The sequence below is a fragment of the Megachile rotundata genome, chromosome 8, assembly GCF_050947335.1.
Source record: "Megachile rotundata isolate GNS110a chromosome 8, iyMegRotu1, whole genome shotgun sequence".
NCBI lineage: Eukaryota > Metazoa > Arthropoda > Insecta > Hymenoptera > Megachilidae > Megachile > Megachile rotundata.
In genome coordinates this window covers 10043680-10067484 of record NC_134990.1, presented here as the reverse complement: position 1 = coordinate 10067484, position 23805 = coordinate 10043680, and the positions used below count along the sequence as shown (strand labels likewise).

Sequence of the window (23805 nt, the reverse complement as noted above, 5' to 3'; positions counted from 1 at the left end):
TAAAAACCTCTTCAATGAAAAATTCAATGATACTTAATTTTACCATCAATAGACAAGTATATTTTAAAATGATAAAAGAGTTGTCACTCTATAACTTGAGAAGTCATCAAGAGCACTAACTTTCAAATCTGTTCAATATTTAAAATTCTTCATTAGCTGTCATAAGCCATAATTCAAGAAACCTTTTAGTCAGCTGTTAGCAAACAAAATGGCTGCCAGTCTATTTAAGAGTTATGCACAAACTCATCAGAATTCATAAGCAAAAAGCGGTAATCTCGAGTGCAGGTTGAATTAACACCGGTACAGTTCGATAACTGCACGATCGGTAACGGTAATTTGTAGATCTCGACCACCATGATCCGTGTATCCGCCATGATCGCAGCCGGCGGCGTTCTGGAAATCTGTGAAAATCCCGTCGATCGGATCGATGGATCCCGATCGAGATAACCTGAAAACGTGTCGAGCGAAGAAATCGTTGGTGGCAGTGAATCGGGTGAATCTTGAAAAGAGAACCAGCTAGAGTGTCCTAGGGCTAAGGTGAAGGAACCGTGTCCACGCGTTCCAGGGTGGAACGAGAGACACGAGAAGGGTGCGAAAGAGAGGGAAGTGAAAAAAAAGGGGGTCGTCGGTGTCGATGGCTATCTGTGGGATCGGCGATCTCAGAAACAATAACGATCCTTGTGCCGTTGGTGGCGGTCGAGGCTTTAGGGTTCGGGGCGATGACAGCACCGGGGAGAGACAGAGAGCCGTTCGTGCTGGAGCGAGCGAGGGAGAAGGACGGATAACGCCTCGGGTCTTGGAGGCCCAGGAACGCCTTCTTCCAGCATTAAATGCCGTATTAATGCCGGCCACGACCGCCTGCTTCCACGACTCCAACGACGTACTCTCCTGTCTCTACCTTCGACGGTCCTCTTTGTCTTAGTCTCACTCTCTTCTAGCTTCGCAGGATTTATCTCTCTATCGAGAAGCCCCGAGGGCGCAACGAGTGGTCCTTTGGTTTATTGGGATCTCCGTTTGAGAACCTCGCCGATCTTATCGACGGAGATATCTTCTTGTTCCGCAGCAAAGACCTGCTACCGATACCCGATCATCTCGATCGAAGGTTTCGGCGGTTTGCTGGACTGGTACTAATGTGTCTGCGTTAGGACCAGAATGGTGGTGGTCGCTTTGGCGAGTTTTGGCAGATTTTAGAGATAGGGTCTTTGGTAGATTAGCACTTGGTCATGTGTTTGTAAGCTTGATTATTGCTGTTAAACTCTTACTACTTATGGTTATGTAGAAGTTAAACGTCTGCAGAGTGCAACTAGAGATTAGGTAAAGTGTATATGTGCCTGCGTACTTAGGTTATAGAAGTTAAACGTGTGGAGTCAGAGTGCAACTACAGATTGGGATAACTATAGACACGTTCCTGAATACTTAGTTAAGTTATTCCTGAATATTTAGTCAGGTTAAAGAAGTTAAGTATTTGGAGTCACAGTGCAACTAGGGATTGGCATAAGTGTATATGTGCCTGCGTACTTAGTTAGGTTATAGAAGTTAAACAAGTGGAGTCAGAGTGCAACTACAGATTGGGATAACTATAGACACGTTCCTGAATATTTAGTTAAGTTATTCCTGAATATTTAGTCAGGTTAAAGAAGTTAAGTATCTGGAGTCACAGTGCAACTAGGGATTGACATAAGTGTATATGTGCCTGCGTACTTAGTTAGGTTATAGAAGTTAAACGTGTGGAGTCAGAGTGCAACTACAGATTGGGATAACTATAGACACGTTCCTGAATACTTAGTTAAGTTATTCCTGAATATTTAGTCAGGTTAAAGAAGTTAAGTATCTGGGGTCATAGTACAACTACTGCTGGTTAATACAAATGTGTACATGTGTCTTACTTGGTTAGAATACTTGGTTAGGTTCTAGAAACATCTCACATCAGAGTGCAACCACTGCTTATTGAGATATGTGTATAACATGTGACTAAATACTAAGTCAGTGTTAGACCCTCAAGATAACTGTGTACATACTTGTATACTTGGTTAGGTCAGTTTGGTACATCCTCAGAATAACTCCTGGTCAGGCTAGGTTATTTCATCAAGAACTGATGCTTGTGATCAGATCACAGAAAGGAGTCAATACGATTGACCCTTCTACAACATCTTATCAACTTCCTTATCAAACTTTAAAATGTAATACTAAAGGCTAGAACATTCTGAAAGACGTAATTTCTTTCCATTATCACGTTACCCCCCTTTTCATGAAAGCACCGTCCAGCAAATGATGATCCTCGGTGTTCGCTCGGGTGTTTACGATTTTTCAAGGTGTCGAGATAAAGGCCTAGTACACGGAAGAGGTTATTCTTGGAAAAGTCGTTTTGCATACTCGAAAATCGCGGCACGAACGAGGGAGCGTTACGCCAATGAGGCGTGGGTGTAGGCGGCGGCCAGTAACGTATTAAAGGACACGCGAGTCGCCTGAGGGCGCTCACGTACACCCTTGCCCACCTCGTGCACGCCTCGTGCACAAGATTAAAAAGCCCCGCTAGCTCGCGATCTGTCGAGAGATACGGGAACCCTGCGGAAACACGTCCACCCCCGATCAAGAGGTCGAACGACGATGCCCCCCAACGTTTTCCTTGCTGGGAAATGGGGATTGATATTTTCTTCGACAATTTGATTTTTCACATTCAAATTCTGATATCTCTACATTATTAGATTTCTAGATCCTGAAGTTTATATTTAGAGATCTTAAAGTTAATTTGTAGATCTCCAAATCTTAATGTGCCTAAGTACCATTCATCTTCATACTTTTAGGCCTGGATCTTCAACTACCAAGCTTCTCGCATTTTCAAATCTCCAAACTCTAATGTCCGTAAATACATATATCTCCACAGTTTTTAACTTCTATATCTTTTCATCCACAATTCCCTGGTTTTTATGTCTACAAATCCTAATGTCCCCAAATACCATACATTCCCATATTTCTGGATCTCTATATTTCTGCACCCACAAGTACCAAATCCTCACATTCTTAGATTTCCAAATCCCAGTGTCCTCAAATGTCTCCATATTCTTAGACCTCTATATCACAAGGTTCTTAAATCTCAAGCTCCCCATACTCCTAGACCTCTATACCCCAAGATTCTGAAATCTCAAGCTCCCCAAATACACTGATCTACAGACCTTCACATTAAACCTTCATATCCCTAGATTATAACAACTGCTGTCTTTCGAAATTACTACAAATCCCTAGATACTTTAATTCCTACATAATTTCTAGATCCATAAACTGTTAGATTTCAAGTTCACCACATTGTCAACTTATCTCTATGGTTTCAAATCTCCAAAAATCCTTTGGTCCAACAGTCAAACAAATAATAACAAAATCCTCAACCCAACAAAATTGTTGAGTTCTCTGGTGGAAAATTGTGAAGTCTGACGGTCCTTATATATCCTGTTGATAATTTATCTGATAATTGTTAATGTTGCTTTGGTTAAATGAGGAAACTTGGAAATTGGTGAATTTTACTATAGGTACACTTTAGATCAGAGTTAAAGAATATTTGACAAATTTTTGATTTAACAAAGTTTGATCTGTCTAAATTAATTTAAGAATTTTTTAAAGTCTTCCGATTATACAAATTTTTAAATGTAAAAACTTGTGAGGTTCATGAATATTAAAATTATGAAATTTAAGAGGATCTATGATTATTAATAGAGTGTTGAAAGGAAAATAAATGCGGTTTACGTGGAATGTGATCTTTTGAAATGTTGAAATTGGGTCGTCGATTATGTCGAAGGTTGATGTACTAGTAGTAGTAGTTTATGAATTAATTAACATTTACCAATATGATGATGTCGGCTGATTGATGGAGAGATAACTGAGTGCGAACAGGTGATTGATAATGATGATTTGATTATTAATATTGATTGTATATCTTTGATCATTTCAATTTATTTTATTGTGATTGATGGTTTAAGCGTAAAGAATGCAGATGGTCTTTTATGAACATTATGAATAGAGGTATTTAAGTATACTTTTAAACTTTTTTAAAATTACTTTTGGTTTTTGTAAATTTTTTTAATTACTGGAATTTTTCAAACTTTTCAAGCTTTTCGAATTTCTCAAATTTTGGAAATTTTCTAACTTTTCTAAGTTTTCTGAATTTTCTGAATTTTCTAAATTTTCCTAAACTTATTAAATTTCCTAAATATTATTAACCTTTTACATTTCTTAAATTTTCCCAAGTTTTCCAAAATTTCTAAATTTGTAAAATTTTCTAATTATTCCAATTTTCCCAACTTTTCTAAATTTTCTAACTCTTCTAAATTCTTTAAGTTTTTTTTGGAATATTTAAACTTCATTAATTTTCTGAATATTCAAAATTTCCTAAATTTTTCAAATTTTATGAATCTTCCAAATTTCACAAATTTGTCAAAGTTAATAATTTTCTAAAATCTTCTAATTTCCTTAAATGTTTCAATTTTTTAAATATCCCAAACAACCCTAATACCCCAAATACCCCAAATATACTAAATATACTAAATATCCAAAATATTCAAAATATTAAAAATATCCAAAATATCCAAAATATCCAAAATAATCCAAAATATCCAAAATAATTCAAAATACTCCAAATATCCCAAATACCCCAAATATCCAAAATAATCCAAATATTCCAAAGACTCCAAATACGCCAAATATTCCAAATATCCTAAATCTCCCAAATATCCCAAATATCCCAAATATCCCAAATACTCAAAATACCCTAAATGTTCCTAATACCTCAAACATCCTAAATACCCCAAATTTCCTAAATATACTAAATATCCAAAATATCCTAAATATACTAAATACCCAAAATATTCAAAATATCCAAAATATCCAAAATAATCCAAAATACTCCAAATATCCCAAATATCCAAAATACTCCAAATATCCCAAATACTCCAAATATCTAAAATATCCAAAATAATCCAAGTATCCCAAATACTCCAAATATCCCAAATACCCCAAATATCCAAAATAATCCAGATACTCCAAATACTCCAAATATTCCAAATACTCAAATACCCCAAATACCCAAAATACCCTAAATGTTCCTAATACCTCAAACATTCTAAATACCCCAAATTTCCTAATTCCCAAATCATCAAAATCAGATCCGAAATATTGAAATCAGAAATCAGCACGTACCCACCACACGCAATAACAAATTCACGCTTCCAATCAACTCTTCAGCACCCAGAAAAGCACCTCCGCTAAATAACATCCGCGAAAATTACTTCTTCCTTACCTTCACCAGTTTCTCCCTAATCTCCCAGGAGAATATTCCCGGATTATCCCTCTTCATCTCCTCGATCCTCGTCTCGATTTCAGGTGTGGCCACCCTGGGTTTGCTGCCGCCGATCACACCCGGCCTGATGGAACCGGTCTCCTGATAACGATTCAGTATCTTCGACACGCAACCGTGCGAAACCCTAAGCTGCCGCGAGATAACGCAAGGTCGCACACCCGCCGCCGCCATCTCGACGATTTTCAGCCTGATGTGATTCGGAAGTGGCCGTCCGTTGATGAAGACGCCACCCAGTTGATTCATGCGTCCTTGGCCTGTTGAAAACGTTGAAAGCGCTGTTTATTCCCGGGACGACTCAATCGAACGTTCCAGAAATTTATCGGCCCGATTTCATGCACCTTGCACGACGATACTCGACCGCTTATTAAAGTGGCTTGTAATTCGAATGGAGGAGGCTCGTTAATGCCTGTCGCTTTCGGGATTATTGATAGTGGAGGATACGAATGTGATGGTGGTTTTTCGTTGGTGCACGATGAGTGTCTACAGACTTGTAATACGGATTTGGGAGTATTGTTGTCTGTGAGTGGGAAGGTTAAGAGATTTTAGTTAGAAAGCTTGGGATGTCAAGGAATATCAAGGGATATCAAGAAATGTCACGAAATATCAGGAAGTATCAAGAAACATCAAGGAACATCCAAAAAATATAAGAAAATATCAGTGAATTTCAATAACTAACAAAAAATATTAAGAAACACCTGGGAACATCAATAAATGCCAATAAATATTAATAAATATCAATGAATATCAATAAATATTAATAAATATCAATAAATATCCATGAATATCAATGAATATCAATAAATATCAATAAATATCAATAAATATCAATAAATATCAATAAATATCAATAAATATCAATAATTATCCATTGCTCTCAATGAATGTCAATAAATATCAATAAATATCAATAAATATTTAAAAGTATCAACAACAATCAATCAGGAACAACAATTATCAAGAGATGTCAAGAGATATTCAGTTACATTAAATAAATATCAAGGAGTTTTAAGAAACACCAATAACTATCAATGCATATCAATGAAAATAAGTCAATATAAATTAATATAAACGAATATCAATGAATGTCAATAAATGTCAATGAATCTGAACGAATATCAATAACTATTAATGCATATCAATGATTATCAATGAATATAAATTAATATAAATGAATATTAATGAATATCAATAAATATTAATGACTATCAATGCCTATCAATGAATATAAATTAATATTAATGAATATAAATGAATGTCAATAAATGTCAATGAATACCAATGACTATCAACGACTATTAATGACTATCACTGACTATCAATGAATACCAATAAATAACAATAAAATGTCAAGAGTTATTGATAATATAAAGCTCTTCAATCGTTATCAGCGATAAAAGTATATGAAATTACAATAATATATTCAATTCAAAATCAATTTTGACTAATTTCAAATTGACAATCACAAATTATAATTGAATAATGAAAATTATTAAACAAAATTGATACCTATTGATATTTCATTGGGAATACTAAAATAAGCTTGATAATTTAAGAAAAATACAGTTCCTCCATATTTTATTAATTTATCCTTGTAAAAGCATTGATATTTGATGTCTTACATTAACATAACATGTGCTTCGAGGATATAATCGAGATACAATTTTCAATATTAATTTATGTATAAAGTTAGCCGTATAAATGAAACTATCTAGAGAAATAAATATTCAGCTACTTATCTAAATTATTATATTTATATTTAATTTCATCTCTTATATTTAATTATTAAGTAATTATACGTGTTTATCTAGTTATATGAAGTAGAACTTATCTAATTATAAGGAACATGAGAACAGTATTATTAAGATAACATCAGAGGTAATTGAATTCCAAATTATCATACAGATCTTAAATACCACCTTAACATTATCTGAACTCTCTTCATATTACCTCAATACTATGTTAACTGTCTTCTTACCACCTTAATGTTATCTTAATCATCTTAATATTATCTTAAATTGTATAATTATCTTGAGTACCTACAATAATATATGTGTAATAAGTGCCTTTACCCAAGATGTCTATTGAAACAAACTCATTTCCTCTTCTATAAATCGAGTAATATGTTAATAAAAATATCATGTAATACGCGTTTTGAATTCGTCTCGATGTCCTCTAAAGCTACGAATAAAAAAAAATGTATGTCCCTATTTAAAAAACCCAAGGTGACCTTGACTTTGCCAAGAGAACAAACTGTTTTCAAAATTTGCTTTACTAATATTTATTGTGCACTTCAGACCCTGCAAATATTGTTCTAAACTTTTTTTCGTAAGGTGGCTGCAAGTGGGAGAAAAATTGTGAGTAGCGTTACAGGTAACACCCTGTATATGTATACACAGGATCTCGATGTTTCTAGATCTTTGCCATTCCTACATCTCGATATCTCTCAAACCCATCACTCTTTACATCCTAATTGTCTTACATTTTGGTAACTCCACATCTTGATATCCCTGCATTTCGATATTTCTATTAGGGTAGAATGATCAGGCACAAAGAGATAGGGATTGGAATCGAATCGCAGGCGCAAACGTGAAATCGCATAACTGGGCGCCGTGAAATAATCAAAACCGCGACCTAACAGCCGTAAGATCGAAGAACTTATGCGCTCGTTATGACCGGGAGTCGAACTTCGATTACTACTTTCTTTGCCAATCTCGGATAAGGTTGCAATTAGCGTGATTGCGTCGGGGAGAACGTTGTATTTGGGGAATTGGGAATTTAGTGACTTGGTAATTTGGGGATTTGAGGATTTGGGGATTTGGAGATTTGGGGATTTGGGGATTTGGAGATTTGGTGATTCGAGGATTTGGTGATTTGGTGTATTGGGAATTTTGTGTTTTGGTAATTTGTTAATTCGGGGATTCCGGAATTTGGTGATTTGGGAATTTAGTGACTTGGTAATTTGGTGATTTGAGGATTTGGGGATTTGGGGATTTGAGGAATTAGGGATTTGGGAATTTGGAGATTTGAGGATTTGGTGATTCGAGGATTTGGTGATTTGGTGTATTGGGAATTTTGTGTTTTGGTAATTTGTTAATTTAGGGATTTCGAAATTTGGTGATTCGGTGATTTGGGAATTTTGTATTTTGGTAATCTGTCAATTTGGGAATTTGGGAACTTGGGAATTTGGGAATTTGGGAATTTGGGAACTTGGGAATTTGGGAACTTGGGAATTTGGGAATTTGGGAATTTGGGAACTTGGGAACTTGGGAATTTGGGAACTTGGAAATTTGGGAATTTAGGAATTGAAGAATTTAATAATTTAATGATTTAGGAATTTGGTACTTTAGAAATTTGTGAATTTGAGAATTTAATAACTTAATAACTTTGTCATTTGGAGAATTGGGAATTTTGTATTTCAATAATTTGGAGATTTGGGAATTTTGTAATTTAATACTTGGAAATTTGGGAATTTAAGAATTCAATGATTTAGTAATTGGACAATTTGGAAATCTAGTAAATTTGTCAATTCTTACAAATTCCTCAATTTCCAAGAGCTCTAAATCTCTTGATTTTCATATTCTTAGATCCCCAAATTCACAAATTCTTAAATTTTCCAAATTTAAAAAAATCTACTTCTCTAAATTGCTAAATAACTAGATTATTAAACTTCTCCAATATCCAAATTTCCAAATTCTCAAAAAATCCCAAGGTCATCTAATACGTTTCCAATATTTCTGTGTCCATATATCCTTACGTCTTCAAATTTATAGGATTTCAAAAACTCAGATTATCAAATCCCTATATCCGAAAAATTCTAATAAGCAAGCAATCTATTTCTGCTTTGTAGCCATATTTTATAAGATTCTATTAAATTTGCAACAATTTAGTTACATTTAAAAAAATGTATTTCAAGTTACTAGTATTAATTTAAACTTGCAAATAATTGTTCAAACTTACAGCAATTTATTTAGATTAATAAAAATTTATTAAAAGCTCCTAGAATTAATGTAATATTCACAAAAATTGACTAACACTGACAAGAATTACATATCTTAAAAATTCCTAAATAATTCCTAAATAATTTTCCGTGAATCTAATATTAAATAAAAACCCAACGTAATGTTAACTTTTATGAAACTGCATTGGATTCTATTATTAATCTACTAAATTCTTATAAGACTTTACACGCTAAATAATCATCAAAAGATAATTTTATATGGGCTATAAATTTATGTCAAATAAACAAGCTAGACATCAAAAAAATAATTTCGAAAACTAGAATATAAGAACACACACAATATGTACATATTATTCAATAAATTCCTATTCCAAGTGTTCAAATATATATACATATTGAAAACATCATTAAAGAATCCCGATAGCAAATAGGTTAAGTATAAAACAACACATGTCAACAGAAAACAAGACCACGATCCAACACCGACCTTGAAACGGGTATCCTCCAAAGATGGGTCTCATTCCTCCGGTGACGTCCATGGTATCTTATTTCGCTTATCTTCGGAAAGTCACCAGAACTAGTTGTTTTCACTAACCGCGAGTGCCGGACGCAGTAGGCACGCCGGCACGGATGTCCCGAGGCAAAACGACTGTTTGGACGAAACGGCGGAGGTGGAGGACCCGTGTGTCGCGTAGGGGGCAGGGCACGCGCGAGAGGGAACCCCCGAAAAAAAAGAAAGAAAAGACGGGGAAAAACTGGCTCGGAAGGGAGATGGTCGCTTAACAGGACGCGATAGGATAAAAGGAAGAAGCGAGGGGCTCGCGTGGCTTTCGTTGCGAGGGGTATCCCTGCAATAACGTGTCGGTTTGGTCACCGGGACCCCTCGTGTCCCCTCCTCTAGCCGAGTCGCACGGGGACACGAAAAAGGGGGTCCTCGGGAAACAGGGACTACCGGTGGATGCCGAGAGTAACCCCGCTGTATGGCCACGCCCTGTTCGCTCGGTTGGTAAAGCGCCGCTTTCCAGTGGGCGTTTCTATCGAGAGGAAACGCCCACGGTGTCCGCGTTCGACGTTCACTGGACGTGGGCCCAGACTGCTGCGGGGGGCACGATACGCCGACCCATGGGTCCCGCGGACCCAGCGACCGGAACGGAAATCGGATCGGAGGAGGCGTGAATAAATAGTCCGACTAATGAAATATACTGGTAATTTGGTTATTTGCATGCCTTAACGGGGATCGGTTGCGACCTGATTGGATCGGAGGATACGACGGTTTAACGCGGTTGTTGTTTACAGGCTTGTATGGTTAATTTAGTGGTTGGGGGCTTCGTTTGGGGAGACGGAGTTTCGCTGATGCCGGGATTTTTGGATTTTAGAGATGGGATTTTGAGAGTTTGGGAATTTGAGATTTTTAGGGTTGGAGAGTTTGAGATTTCAGATTTTGAGATTTTTAAATTTTGAGGTTTTGAGAGTTTGAGATTCTTAGAATTTAAGGATTTGAGGGTTTAAGGGTTTGGGGATTTAAAGATTTCAGGGTTTAAGGATTTCAGGATTTCAGGGTTTTTACACTTTTTAATTTTTAAGTTTTCATCTTAAAAAATTTTAAGATATTAAACTTTAAAAGTTTTACATTTTTAGATAATTAAATTCTGAAAACTGTATATTTTGAGATTTTGGTATTTTGAAATCTGCAAGCCTTAACATTTTGAGGTCTTGAGAAGTGCAAATTTTGGATTTAGGGATTTTGAGAATTGCATATTTGTAATTTACAGATTTTGAGGTCTTTGAATTTGGAAATTTGAAAACTTTAATTTGCCTGATGGGATTTTAATATATATCTTGGATTATAAAAACACCAATACATATTTTGAAATTTTAATATTGAGAAATTTGAAAATTTGAAGATTTAAATGTTGCAAAATTTGGAAATTTGGTCTAAAGAAATGAAAAAATTTGAAGTTCTGACAATTTTAAAATATAGAATTTTGTAAATATAGAAATTAGAAAATGTGCACATTTAACATCATACATATTTCTTACAAAATCGAAAATTTTCATAGAAAATTTATATCAAATAAAAATTTAAAAATTTAGTAATTTGTAGATTTGGAAATTTGAATACATGTAAAATAAGAAATTAAAAAATTTAGATATGTTGAAAGTGAAGAATTCTGAAAATTGAGACTTAATCTGAAATTTGCGCATTTTACATCCTAACTTTGAAGATTTGCAAATTTAGAGATTCAGAGATTAAGAATTTCACAATTTAGTGATCTGCATATGCGGAATTTAGAACACTAGAACTCAGTCACCTAGAAAAATATAAATTTGAAAATTTGCCTTAAATATTTCAGTTTTTCAAACTAATAAATTTATCTAATTAAAAATTGTCAAATTTTCAAATTTAAATACATGCAATTATATTTGAAAATCTACATCGTATTTCCGAAAACTTCAAATTCTTGTTCCGCCATATTGTGCAACTACCTAACCAAATTCTAGAATTTTCCTCGTAAATACGAAGTATTTCATACAAGAACTTACCATCGTTCAAGCGTCTGTAAATAACGGCCGGAAACCCTAGAGCGTGTTATTCATTCTCATAAACCAATTATCACGAATCATCGCAGCATATCGTAAATCTCTGAAAAGCTTAGCGTCGAAGGACTGCTGTAATATTTACAGACATCGAGAGCGTTCTTCTTTCTTGCAGTCGCGTAGTCCTTAAAGGCCGAGGACATTACGTGCACACGGTTGCTCCCGCAGGACCTCCCGCTGCCCGGTCGCTTCGCTACCGTGCGGAAAGATTTACAGTCGGACTTGGCTGTTTGCTGGGAAGACCTTCGTAAAAATTTACACCGGTCCATCATGCGTTCATTATGATTTTACTCTCAGACAGTGGCGGTCGTAAATATTCCTCGTTTTCGGACACTGGAAATCACTTTCTTGCTACACTGCCCTGCATAAATACGCCAACCGTATTTTCAATGACCTGAAGCTTCGGTAGAAAATTACGGTTGACATTTCTTATTCTTGTACAAACTATGTAAAACTGTCACACTAACGTAAGGTAATTTACAGAAAACCTTTTGGCGGTTCGTAAATATTGCAGTGACTACAGATGTTATAGACAATGAATGTAGATTTATTTTTAATTACTGAAGATGGCGCTGGAGTCTGCGGTGTCATGAATATGCCAACCTAATGTATTTTCTTTATGTTGGCGTCAATCGAACTTCACGAATAAATTCGTTGTCTTCTTGCTTTATTTTACGTAAGATTTGTGAAGTTTAGAAAGTGAAATGCCTCGTGGGAAAGAACTTTTAAAGAGTGAAAAAGCAGTGATCGATTGTATTGAAAGCAACAGTTATATCGCGAAATAAATACGTCGTTAAAAAAGTGCTATTGCGGATCACAGTAGAAGACGTAATTATGGCGGGAAGAAGCGTTCGGGTCGACCAAAAGTGTCATTTTAAGGTAAACGTAAAATTTTACGATTAATTTTTAACTCGACTGTCATTGGTTCAGTTACGATACGATTATAAATTAAATGTTGCAAAAATCATACATAGAACTATTGTAACATTTCACATCGTTAAAACGAATAAATATCGACGCGATTGAAAAACGAAGATAAAGCGAGACTTATAATCGCTGAAGCAAACGTGAGTACGAATAAGAAAAGTGTTATTAAAAATATTTTATAAGAAACAAATGTTATCTACAATTCGTTTTTGTAAGTTATATTTAGTTCGGAGAAACATAAAACCTACATAGGCCATATCGTTTTAATTCGTATTGACACGATGTACGAAATAATGTGAAATATTTTTCGGAACGCAATTTCAGTTGTGGTTAGGTTATGGTTTCCTCACGTAAAAAGCTCGACAGATTATACTGATTACTAATAATTTTGTACTTAATTTATTTGTTTAGAAATTTAGAGAGAACAATATTAAATGAGATTTCTTATATAAATCTATTATGTTGCTAACAAATTTCTATTTTTTAATAGTTATATTTTTACGTGTTAATATGATCATTTCTTTTATGCATACATACATCATTTATAATACACAACAGTAAATTTAAAAGAGTACATAAAAAGGTGCTGTTATTCGTACCAGCTTAATGATTGTGAAAATTGTTATATAATTATAGATAAATGTGTCTGTAAACATGGTAATAATTGTAATACTTAATTTTATTTGGATTATATTTTCTATAAGCAGTTTTAAATTGTCGTCATTTCACATGTATAATTAAAGACTACCTCGTGCTTCATTCATTTCATACTTTTACTTCCTTTCATGAAGCAATTATTATCTATTTATAACATGAACTAAATAAAGAATATTATAGGATTGGCACGACTATAGCTAACTTTATTCGCATTTACAAGTTAAATCATTAGTTTGTGAATGTTTTTACTACATAATTCTCAAACTTCACTATTTTCAAATTTTCAAATTTGGAAATGTATAAATCATAACAGATTATAATCATTCATAAGAGATCACAATATGTCACGCTATATTATAAAATATATTAGACTGCAGACAATATATTGCAGTAAATAAAATTTATCATATATTCGAATTTTCCCGCCATTTCACTACCACTCCCCGCGTTGCGCAAATAACAAAACTTCAATCTACTTCATCCAAGTTAAAATACGAAACATCTACTATTACAATCATGTCAAATCACGTTATTTATAAATTATCACAAGCCGGTATCAGCCTCTCTCTCCCCCATTCGACCATTGTTCACTTATCCGAACGAAAGTCAATGCTTTAACCCGATAAAAGAGGTGTTGCAAAGTCGATTTAGTTCCGTGCAGTTCGAACGTTCAGCTAGACAAAACGAGACCCGATGTTTCCGTAGCTAAAAGTTGCCCCGGTATTGTCTAGGAACCGGTAAATTCACCATGAACTGCGGTCTCGAGTGCCGGTAGTCCCCCAGTTTATCCACGTAGGAGGTGAAAGTCCAGCTTCGATTTGGATCCTGAAGGAGCAAGGTCACGTGGGTCTGTGACCAAAGAGTGGTCCAGGTAGCACGCTATAACGCGGAAGAAATTGATTAGCCAGATTTCGTCGGATCGATAGTCGGTTTTGTGCACTCTATTGTAACAGGTGACGCTTCGTCGCACCCCGTCGTTGCTCATCGCCGAGAAGCGAAACTGGACAGTCATTTTTACAGAAACGTTTTCTTCTGTTCTGTCTCCAGTCTAAAATGTCTTTCTTCGGTTTCGAAGGTGCCAGGTAGAAAATGCGTTCGAGACGCTCGTAAGGATTCGAGCGTGGATAATTTTATCGGGAGATTTCAGATCGGATGGGGTGGGATTGTTTTCGAGGTTATGGGGTAAATTAATTCGCAGTGGACGATGAGGATGATAAATTGTGTTGAATGGTTTGCGGTTGATTTGGTTTGGTAATGTGGGGGCTTAAGTAGGGGTTGATTTTTTGGGGATGAGAAATTGAAAATTTGGGGTTTTTGAAATTGGGTGGTTGGGGTGTAACTAGTTGGGTGTTTGAAAATTTGGGAATTTGGTAACTTGGGAATTTAGTAACTTGATAATTTGATAATTTTGGAATTTTTAAATTTGGAAATTTTAGAATTTAGAAATTTGGGAATTTGGGAATTTGGAAATTTGGGAATTTGGGAATTTGGAAATTTGGAAATTTGGTAATTTAGTAATTTGGGAATTTGGAAATTTTGAAATTTGGGAATTTAGAAATTTGGAAATTTGGGAATTTGGGAATTTGGGAATTTGGAAATTTGGTAATTTAGTAATTGGAAAATTTGGGAATTTTGAAATTTTGAAATTTGGGAATTTGGAAATTTGGGAATTTGGGAATTTGGAAATTTAGTAACTTGGTAATTTGATAATTTTGAAATTTTGAAATTTTGAAATTTGGGAATTTCAGAATTTAGAAATTTGATAATTTTGAAATTTTGGAATTTTACAATTTTTGGAATTTGCAAATTTGGACCAAAATTACTAGGTTTCAAAATTTCAAAAATCCTAAAATTACAATGATTCCAAATACAAAAAATAAATAATTTCCAAGTTCACAATCTAAAAATCTAAAAGTCTCAAATTGTTCAGAAATTTTCAAAATTCAACAATTTAAAAATTGTACAATTCCAAAATTCAAAATCACAATCACTAAAAATTCCAAACGACCCAAATCCCAAAATTCTTCTGGAATTTAAAAAATTTTAAGTTCCAAAGTTGTATACCACTAAATTTCCAAACCCCAAATTAAAAAATCCGAAAATTCTATAAAATTTTAGTTTCAAAATTTTACTGCCTAAATAAAGTAAATAAATAATGTAACATAATTTTAACGACACCTAAAGTTGTTAAACTAATTGAAAAATTAATTTTATAAGATTATACTGACAAAAAAATTTACGATACTGGTAAGAACTGCTGAAACACATTCTCACTGTTCAAATGCGATCCATGGCCCCCCGTGGTGCGACATCATCTGGGCTACGGGCAAAATGTCTTTCGTTGCCACAAACACTTCGCCATGGCCCTAAATCTACCTGCACAGCTAGCAATGTAACTTAATGCAATATTTGTAACCACCTACCGTGTACTTGTTTGATGGAGTTTTCTGAAAAACGCGTTTCTGCCTTTCTTACAAGGTTAAATACCAATTCGATTTATTTCCTTCATTTCCAAGAACAATTTTGTAATTTGCACTTTTGTATGAAGGACATTAATAAGCTATTTATATTACAGTTATTAATAAATTAGTTTTCAAATGAAAAAAAAGTTTATATAGGGAAAGGTAAAATTTAGCTAAATTAAATTTTTTATGAAAGTAATATATTGACGCACTATTAGCATGTTATAATTATTAATAAATTCATTATTTTAAAAGATAAGACTTTTATAAGATAAGTATAAAATTCAACTGAAATATTAAATTAAATTTATTGTAAAAGTATTATATAAATTTTGTTTATTACAGTTTTTGTTTTGTCACCTTGGTACCATTTACAAGAGTGAATTGCATTGTCTGCAAAAACAGTTCCTCTTCAATAAAGCACATGTTACAACGCGGGAAAAACTTGTGTTGATCTTTTGTAAAATCCTGATACACATTAACCCAAAAAACTAATTTAAAACATCATTGTGAGGAAATTTTAAATATACAAAAGAATAATTCTATATCCTAACCTAAGCTGTGAAGACGTCGAGTGCATCCGAAATAAAAAATGTCGACAGTCTATCAAAGAAGCGGTAGAAAAAGAAGCGTAGCAGTCCGGCCAACATAGAAGCAACAATGAAGCATTCAGGCGGTCCACATCGGTCGGTAAAACGTTTGCATGAAAAATTCTAATGACGTCCGCGCACGCATAGCGTTTCTCGTCTGGTTTTAACATAACAACGCGTCTCTTTTCGGGACGACGGTGTCCCTCGGACCAACAAATCCGAAGGTTCTCCCATTTTCGAGCAGCGATGAACACTCGTGGAAACAATGTGTTGGAAATCGGTGTGGCCCTCGCCACAGGCGTCTTTGACAAGCAGACTGATGTCGGCGTATCACTCATCAAGATTTATCGAGACTTAGACTAATTGCCGCTTTTAATAGAAATTCGTGCGGCCTTACAGAGGGCTCTACTTAGCGGTTCGTCCCTTTCTTTATTCCCCTTCTTCGACGAGGCTCGTTTTTTTCCTGCTTTTCGTCGTCGTTTCGAGCCGAAACCGAGGCGAGAAGAAAGCTGATTCAACGAACGATTATCACGGATAACGCGATGGGAATTACGTGAAATATTGACTACGTCCTAACTTGATGTTTCGTGTCTCGTGTGTTCAACGTGCTAATTGCGGATACGTGAACGCGATGTGTTGAGGTTAGAAGTGAAATAGAAGTGTGAGGTTATTAAGTGGAAAGCTGTTTTGTGATTTTATTAGTGGAGGTGGTTAGTGCCGAATTTTGGTGCGCGAGAATTTTGAAATTTGGGGTGCTGATAGTTTGACAGTTTTATAGTGGGGAATATGGAAATTTATGAATTTATTAATTTGACAATTTAGTGATTTATAGATTTGGAAATTTTTTAATTTAATAATTTAGATTTGTAGAAATATGGGAATTCAGGAATTTAGTAATTTTGAGATTTGGAAATTTTTTAGTATAGAAATTTTTACATGTAGAAATATGGGAATTTAGTAATTTGATAATTTAATAATTTAATAATTTAGTAATTTAGTAATTTGTTAATTTAGTAATTTGTTAATTTAGTAATGTGTTAATTTGGTAATTTGGTAATTTAGTAATTTGATAATTTAATAATTTAGTAATTTAGTAATTTGTTAATTTAGTAATGTGTTAATTTAGTAATTTGTTAATTTAGTAATGTGTTAATTTGGTAATTTAGAAATTCAGAAATTTGGAAATTTGGAAATTAGAATATTTAGTAATTTACTCATGCAGAAACATCAAAAGTCTGAAATTTATCAATTTATAAATTTGAAAACGTGGAATTTAAAAAATTTTGACGTTCCGTACCTATAACCTCAAAAATATTCAAAATTTCTTAAAATTCTACATGAATCATTCTAATTTACCAAATATTTTATATTCAAAGTTTCTGATAAACATCGTTGGTCAACAATGACCCATGTGATAGGCTAATGCATTCAGAATGCATGCGATCCTTAGAAAGCGTGAACTTGTTTTCGAATTTCAGGTTTAGGACAATTTCTGGAACGAGGGGAAGCTGTCGATTTGAATAGCCGTTCGTGCTGCGTCCCGTTTACAATTTTCTCAGCCTCGTTAGACTACCAAATGACCGAAATATCTTCCTGATTGCCATATTGACCGAATGAATGAGCTCTTTGCATAACTTTGGAACTGGGACACCGTCAGAACTCGACCACCCGGCATTTGACTCGACACGAAGACTCCTGAAGAGCTGTGGTTCCTGAAAACGCCACTAGAGAATTATGCAAAATCCTCTGTTTGCTGTGCGTTACACGCATTGTGTTGGTGGTTTTGTAAATTACACGGTCTCTGTCTTTTCCGGAACGCGTAACCACGAACGAGCATTCATAGACATTTGTACAAACGCCTGCAACATTCGTGTACGAACTGTTTGAAAGTCTCTTTCGAAGGAGTCGCTTACAATGTTTGGAATAAAGTTCGAGGTTAAATTTTTTATTGATTTGATGAGTCATGTTTGGGCGTTTGTGACATGAATTAGCTGGTGTATTTATTTTTCAGGTTATGGACAATTGTGTAAAAATTGTGAGGAAAGAATAATTGACAGTGGAGGAATTTTTCTGAAGAAAATGAAGATAACTCAGATGAAAATTAATAATTATTAGAAGAGTATAATATAACAAAGTTAATTTGTGGCTATGCAAGAGTCACAAATTTAAATTTAAATTTAAATTATTTGCAATTAGGAAAATTGAGTGAAATATTTGTATTAAAAAATACTATTAAGGGAGTGTTATATAACTCCATGTTAATTTGAGGCTACGCAAGAGTCAATTTAAATTTAAATTAGGAAAATTTAGTGAATTTTTGTCTGTAGTAAAAAATGCTATTAAGAAGAGTATGAAGTAACATAATGTTAATTTGTGGCTACGCAAAAGTCAGTTTAAATTAGGCAAACTTAGTGAATTTTTATTTGTATTAAAAAATACTATTAAGAAGAGTATGATATAACAAAATGCTAATTTATGGTTATGCAAGAGTCACAAATTTAAATGTACATTATTTTAAATTAGGAAAAGTCAATGAATTTTTGTTTGTATTAAAAAATACTATTAAGAAGACTACATAATATAATGTTAATTTGTGGCTATCTATGAGTCACAAATTTAGATTATATTATTTTAAATTAGGAAAAGTCAGTGAATTTGTGTTTATATCCAAAAATGCTATTACAACAATTCTTCAGTTAACACTGAAATATTACAAACCTAATCTATAAAAATACTAGATTTATTATTAACTAAGAATTCTAACAATAATGAAAGATAAAATTATTTGATAATCTCATAGTAAATAAAAAGATTTTGAATTATTTGTACATTTGCTTAGTTACTTAAAAGAAAAATAAAGTTAGCATTCGAAAGTGGTAGAATTTGATCGTATAACAACGGCAGAAATGAATTATCGTTCTAACGACGAGTGAAGCACGCGTGCAGGCAGGTTAGTGTTGGGGTCAAAGCGAGAGGTGCAAAAGGTTGTAAAAAGAGTTAGAAAAGGAAACGGTAATCCGGCATATCGGCGTACACGCGTGGCTATAAAAGTACTTCGGTAATGGACTCCAGTCAGCCGACAAAGGGTTTTATTTAAATAACTTGCGGCAGGCGAAACGGCCCATTCGAAAATCCGGCGACACACCGGCGTTACTGCGCCGCCATATTGTCGTTGTCGATAGAAACCATACTTTGACGATAACGATGTCACGTCAATTTCGCATGTTACAAGAGATGTTGATGAAAGAATTTCATAAATAATGACATGTCAGATTAATACACAGTTCTGGAGTTCCAAAATTTAAAATTTGTGACGTTCTAAATTCTAATGTCCCAAAATACTGCATCGCCATATTGTTGTCGATAGAAATCGTACTTTGATGATAACGTGCATAACATGTCGATGTTGCATGTTTAAAGAAATGTTGAAAGAATTACATGAAGGATGATTTAACATCAGATTAGTGCACAGTACTGAAGTCCTAAAATTGTAATCTTCCAAAACCCTAATGTCCCAAAATCTTTATGTCCTACAATCCAAAATACTAATTTCCCAAATTCCAATAACCTAAAATCCTAATATCCCAAAGTCTCAAAAGTCCTAAACATCGAAACTTTCAAATCTCAAAAAGATGCCAAACTTGCCAGCCTCAAGACGTTCAAATCGCAGCGGGTGTCCTCAAGGAGCAACAAAGAAAGAAACAAACGAGTCCCAACTCCGTTCAGCAGCTAAAAACAGAGAAGAAGAGATTGCCCGAACAAGGAAATAAAAAGAGCGAAACAATCCACGTATGGGGTCATTTTTGATGCACGTTCGCGAGCTACAGAACGCGAAAATGTTGCAGAAGCGACTATACTGTTACGAGTATAGTTGAAGCTGTTCTACGTAAAACGAAGCACCAAAAGAGGCCTTATGGGCCCCATGGGTCCGTATGGGCTGCGCGAGGTCAGAGGGTCCTCTGTTCCAATTTTGTGGCCAATAAGGCTAATTCCTTCAAAGGTGCCGGCGTGTCTGGTATACGGCCACCTTGCTGGTGAGAACTTATCGACTAATTTTATGTAAATTATGTGACGTAACGGATTATGGCTTACGACCGTTTCCTCTCGGAGGATGCCTTTTCGGAAACACGGTTAAATTCTTGCGGATGAGATTCGTTTTGTGACATATGCGTGACTGATTGTTGCTTTTATTACTTTAGGATGTTTAGAGATTAGTTTATATTTGTTATTTTGGTTATGTTAAGTATTTTGATTATCTTCATTATTTTTGTTATATTGATTGTATTGATAATGTCGACAATGTTGATGGTGTGTATTATGTTGGAACAATAATTATACTGTTTCACAAAATTAAATTAATGTATTACAAAACAGTCGTTGATCACAAAAATGTCACAGCGTACTTTATGTTCAACAATTTATAGGTTAGGTACATTCTTTCAGTGTCTTACAAATAAACATTTTGCAATTGCAAACTTGCTGACTTATATTGCGATCAATTTGAAACTCCATAATCTATTTAAATTGTGCACAATGTATTCTTACAAATCTGCTAAAAGTGCTGAACCAAACCCCCTAAAATATGAAGAACAATTTTTACCGAAAGAATTTACGAACACATCAAAGTCCCTGCATGAAGTACAATCCGTATATCAATCGAAAGGCAGATATTAATCTTGAAAGAAGCACGTCCGTTTCGTCGGAATTCCTGTTGCGAATAGGGAACGTATGATGTCAAGGGTCGTCACATATCTTGCCTCTCACAGAGCCGATACTTATTGAGTATTACAAATTTACATGCAAGATACGGCTACCGAGAAAGAAACGAGCCACTTTGAGCACCATTTCGACCTCCATCACTGCTGCCGCATCTGTCTGCTGGTGTTATTGCGAAGGCTGACGCATAAAACAGTCTCGTTTTTGTGCTTTCCTCGGTACTCTCTTTGCATATGTGGTCTTTTGGTCTCCAGATTAATATAGAAACCATATTGGGAATTTTCGAAGGACAAGAGATAATGTCCCAGTTTGATCCATACTTATAAAGACCAACAGTTAGATTATCATTCAAGGTATGTTGAAAAAGTTTGACCGTAAATGTGCATCAGAGAATGCGCAGAATATCTCAGGATCGGAAATGGAGGTTGCCTAAGGGCAACGTAAAGGGTGTCGTATGCACCGAAACGAAGTAATCCGCTAAACGATGGTTGTCGGAGAGCAGGGTTGGAATGGCCGGAGGAAGTCTAATGAAAGGCACGCGCACTCTGACGGTCCGGCGTGAGAATAAAATAATTAGCTGAGCTGCCCTCCTCTTCGTGAACCCTTCCTCTATCCTCCTCTCGCTCTCTCCACGTCCTGAGAACGCGAGATGAGAGTTGTCGAGGAAGATGGAGCACGCTGGAAGTGGCGAGGTGGAAGGGGACGGACGCTCTGGCCAGGTGGGTCGTAAAGCCTTAGAATGATGCTCTAATAAATCCCACTGAAAAATTGCGAGGCCTCAGGCTCGTCGAGAAGTTTCTTCTACCATCCTCCGTTTCTTCCTCGTCATTCTTTGTCTTCCTCTTCTCTTTGCACTACGGAGAACTCTCCCTATGATACCCTTTACCGAATACCTGCGGAATGGACGTTTCAACGCGATAACGATCTTAGGCATCCAGAATTCTTTTCTTGATAACCTTTATGTGATCACTGTTAATCGTTCGTTTCGCTGCAGATTCTGGTCTACATTCGCAGTGTGATGTTGAGAAGTGTTCATGTCCTTGTGCTATTCTTCAATGAACTGTTCTATAAAATTCTAAATGACATGACAATTCACTGAAGATTTGTATATTCTTGTACATGAACATATGAGATACTTTCAGGTGAATACTTAACTACAAGCATTTCAGACTCTGCAGTTGTGCTCTGCAGTTCAAACGTGACAAACCAGACTTATCTAATCTGCACAGTGAATGCAACAGACAACCTATTTGAACTTCAAGCCTTGAACCTAAGCCTAATTTTTGAGAGAGTCATAAGCCCGGATGAAACGACGAAGCACCAAGGTCCCAAGAGTGCTCGTGAGATGCGTGATCGTCGGTTTCCTCGATAAAATGGTCCTCGATCATCCGAGAGGAAGGAACTCCCAGAAGGGAGGTGGTCTTCAGGAGCGTTCCCCGATTTTCTCGGCTCTATGGATTCGCAACGGACGTCTCGGGCAGCTGGCGGGTCGTCGAGTGAAATCACGAGAAATATCGTAGCCGGGACACGAAAACGAAGGAGGACACGGCGAATAATCGGGTAAATGGTAGGAAGTCGCGAGAGCAAGCGACACCGGGCCGAATCCAATCCGCGCGCTCACGAAGCAAGCGGACTGTGACGAAACACGAGACTCGCCTTGGCATCGAAGGATCCTTTTTAGCTTTTTCCACGGTCCACAATCAAAGAGCGCGACTTGGCTCGTGTACATAAAGGATCGAACTCGAAGCTTGCCTTTCGGGAAAAAATATCGGGGGCACGAGTCACTTCCTTTGATTTTTTTTTTGTTGGATGTTGGAAAAGTCTTTAATTCTTTTGGTGAAGAAATTCTGACAAGAAAACCAAACTAAAATGCTTAAACTGTAGCAAGAAAATTGAACTACAACATGAAATGTATAAGTTATATGAAGAAAACTGAATTGTAACCTAAAATGCGTAAACTGTAGCGTTAGAACTGAACTAAAATGTAAAATGCATAAACTGTAGCGAAAAAATGGAAGCATAACCTAAAATGTATAAACTGCAGTAAAAAAACTGAACTATAACATAAAATACGTAAACCATATCAAGAAAATTGAACTACAATTTCTAATATATAAATTATATGAAGAAAACTGAATTGTAACCTAAAATGCGTAAACTGTAGCTTTAGAATTAAACTAAAATGAAAAATGCATAAACTGTAGGGAAAAAATGGAGGTATAACATAAATTGCATGAACTATAACAAGAAAACTAAAGTATAACATAGAATATAGCAGTAAGAATGCTATTGAGAAGAAATACTAATAATTGTCTTGTTTATTTTGTTTTGACAAGATTGCATTCTAACAACAAAATACTTGACTGTATTATAATAATACATCTGTAGAATAGATATGTTTATAAGGGTTGTTTTTCTTGGTTTTGTAACATCGAGGGGTATAAACTCAGTTTAATTCGTCCTAAAATAACACTCGAATAGTAGTACTCTTGTATATATAATAACAGGTCGTTTTCAACAAAAACCAAGTGTCCGGATACTTATGGACGG

The 23805-nt window shown here is 35.1% G+C and overlaps 1 protein-coding gene and 1 long non-coding RNA gene across 7 annotated transcripts in view; one reads left to right on the top strand and one right to left on the bottom strand.

Moving 5' to 3' along the window:
* LOC100882507 (protein gooseberry-neuro) overlaps positions 1-12339 on the bottom strand; it is a 37962-nt gene extending 25623 nt beyond the window's left edge. The window contains exons 1-2 of one of the 2 annotated variants that reach the window (XM_076535050.1): positions 11850-12339; positions 5288-5601 (exon numbers count right to left, since the gene is read on the bottom strand). In XM_076535050.1, coding sequence (XP_076391165.1) covers positions 5288-5590 — 303 coding nt within the window. In that variant the 5' untranslated portion in view covers positions 5591-5601; positions 11850-12339. Of the gene's footprint in view, positions 1-5287; positions 5602-9792; positions 10172-11849 lie in introns of those variants that run through there. The other variant, XM_012282188.2, reaches the window with a different exon arrangement.
* A 78-nt stretch (positions 12340-12417) lies between these two features.
* LOC105662099 (uncharacterized) lies at positions 12418-19079 on the top strand. Of its 5 annotated transcripts, none has more exons than XR_013039216.1 (3): positions 12418-12782; positions 18018-18474; positions 18551-19079. It is a non-coding gene; the product is annotated as an uncharacterized LOC105662099 (long non-coding RNA). The 5 variants fall into 5 exon arrangements; XR_013039217.1 differs by lacking the exon at positions 12418-12782 and adding an exon at positions 16672-16954; XR_001095475.2 differs by lacking the exon at positions 12418-12782 and adding an exon at positions 16961-17180.
* Positions 19080-23805: the final 4726 nt, after the last annotated feature.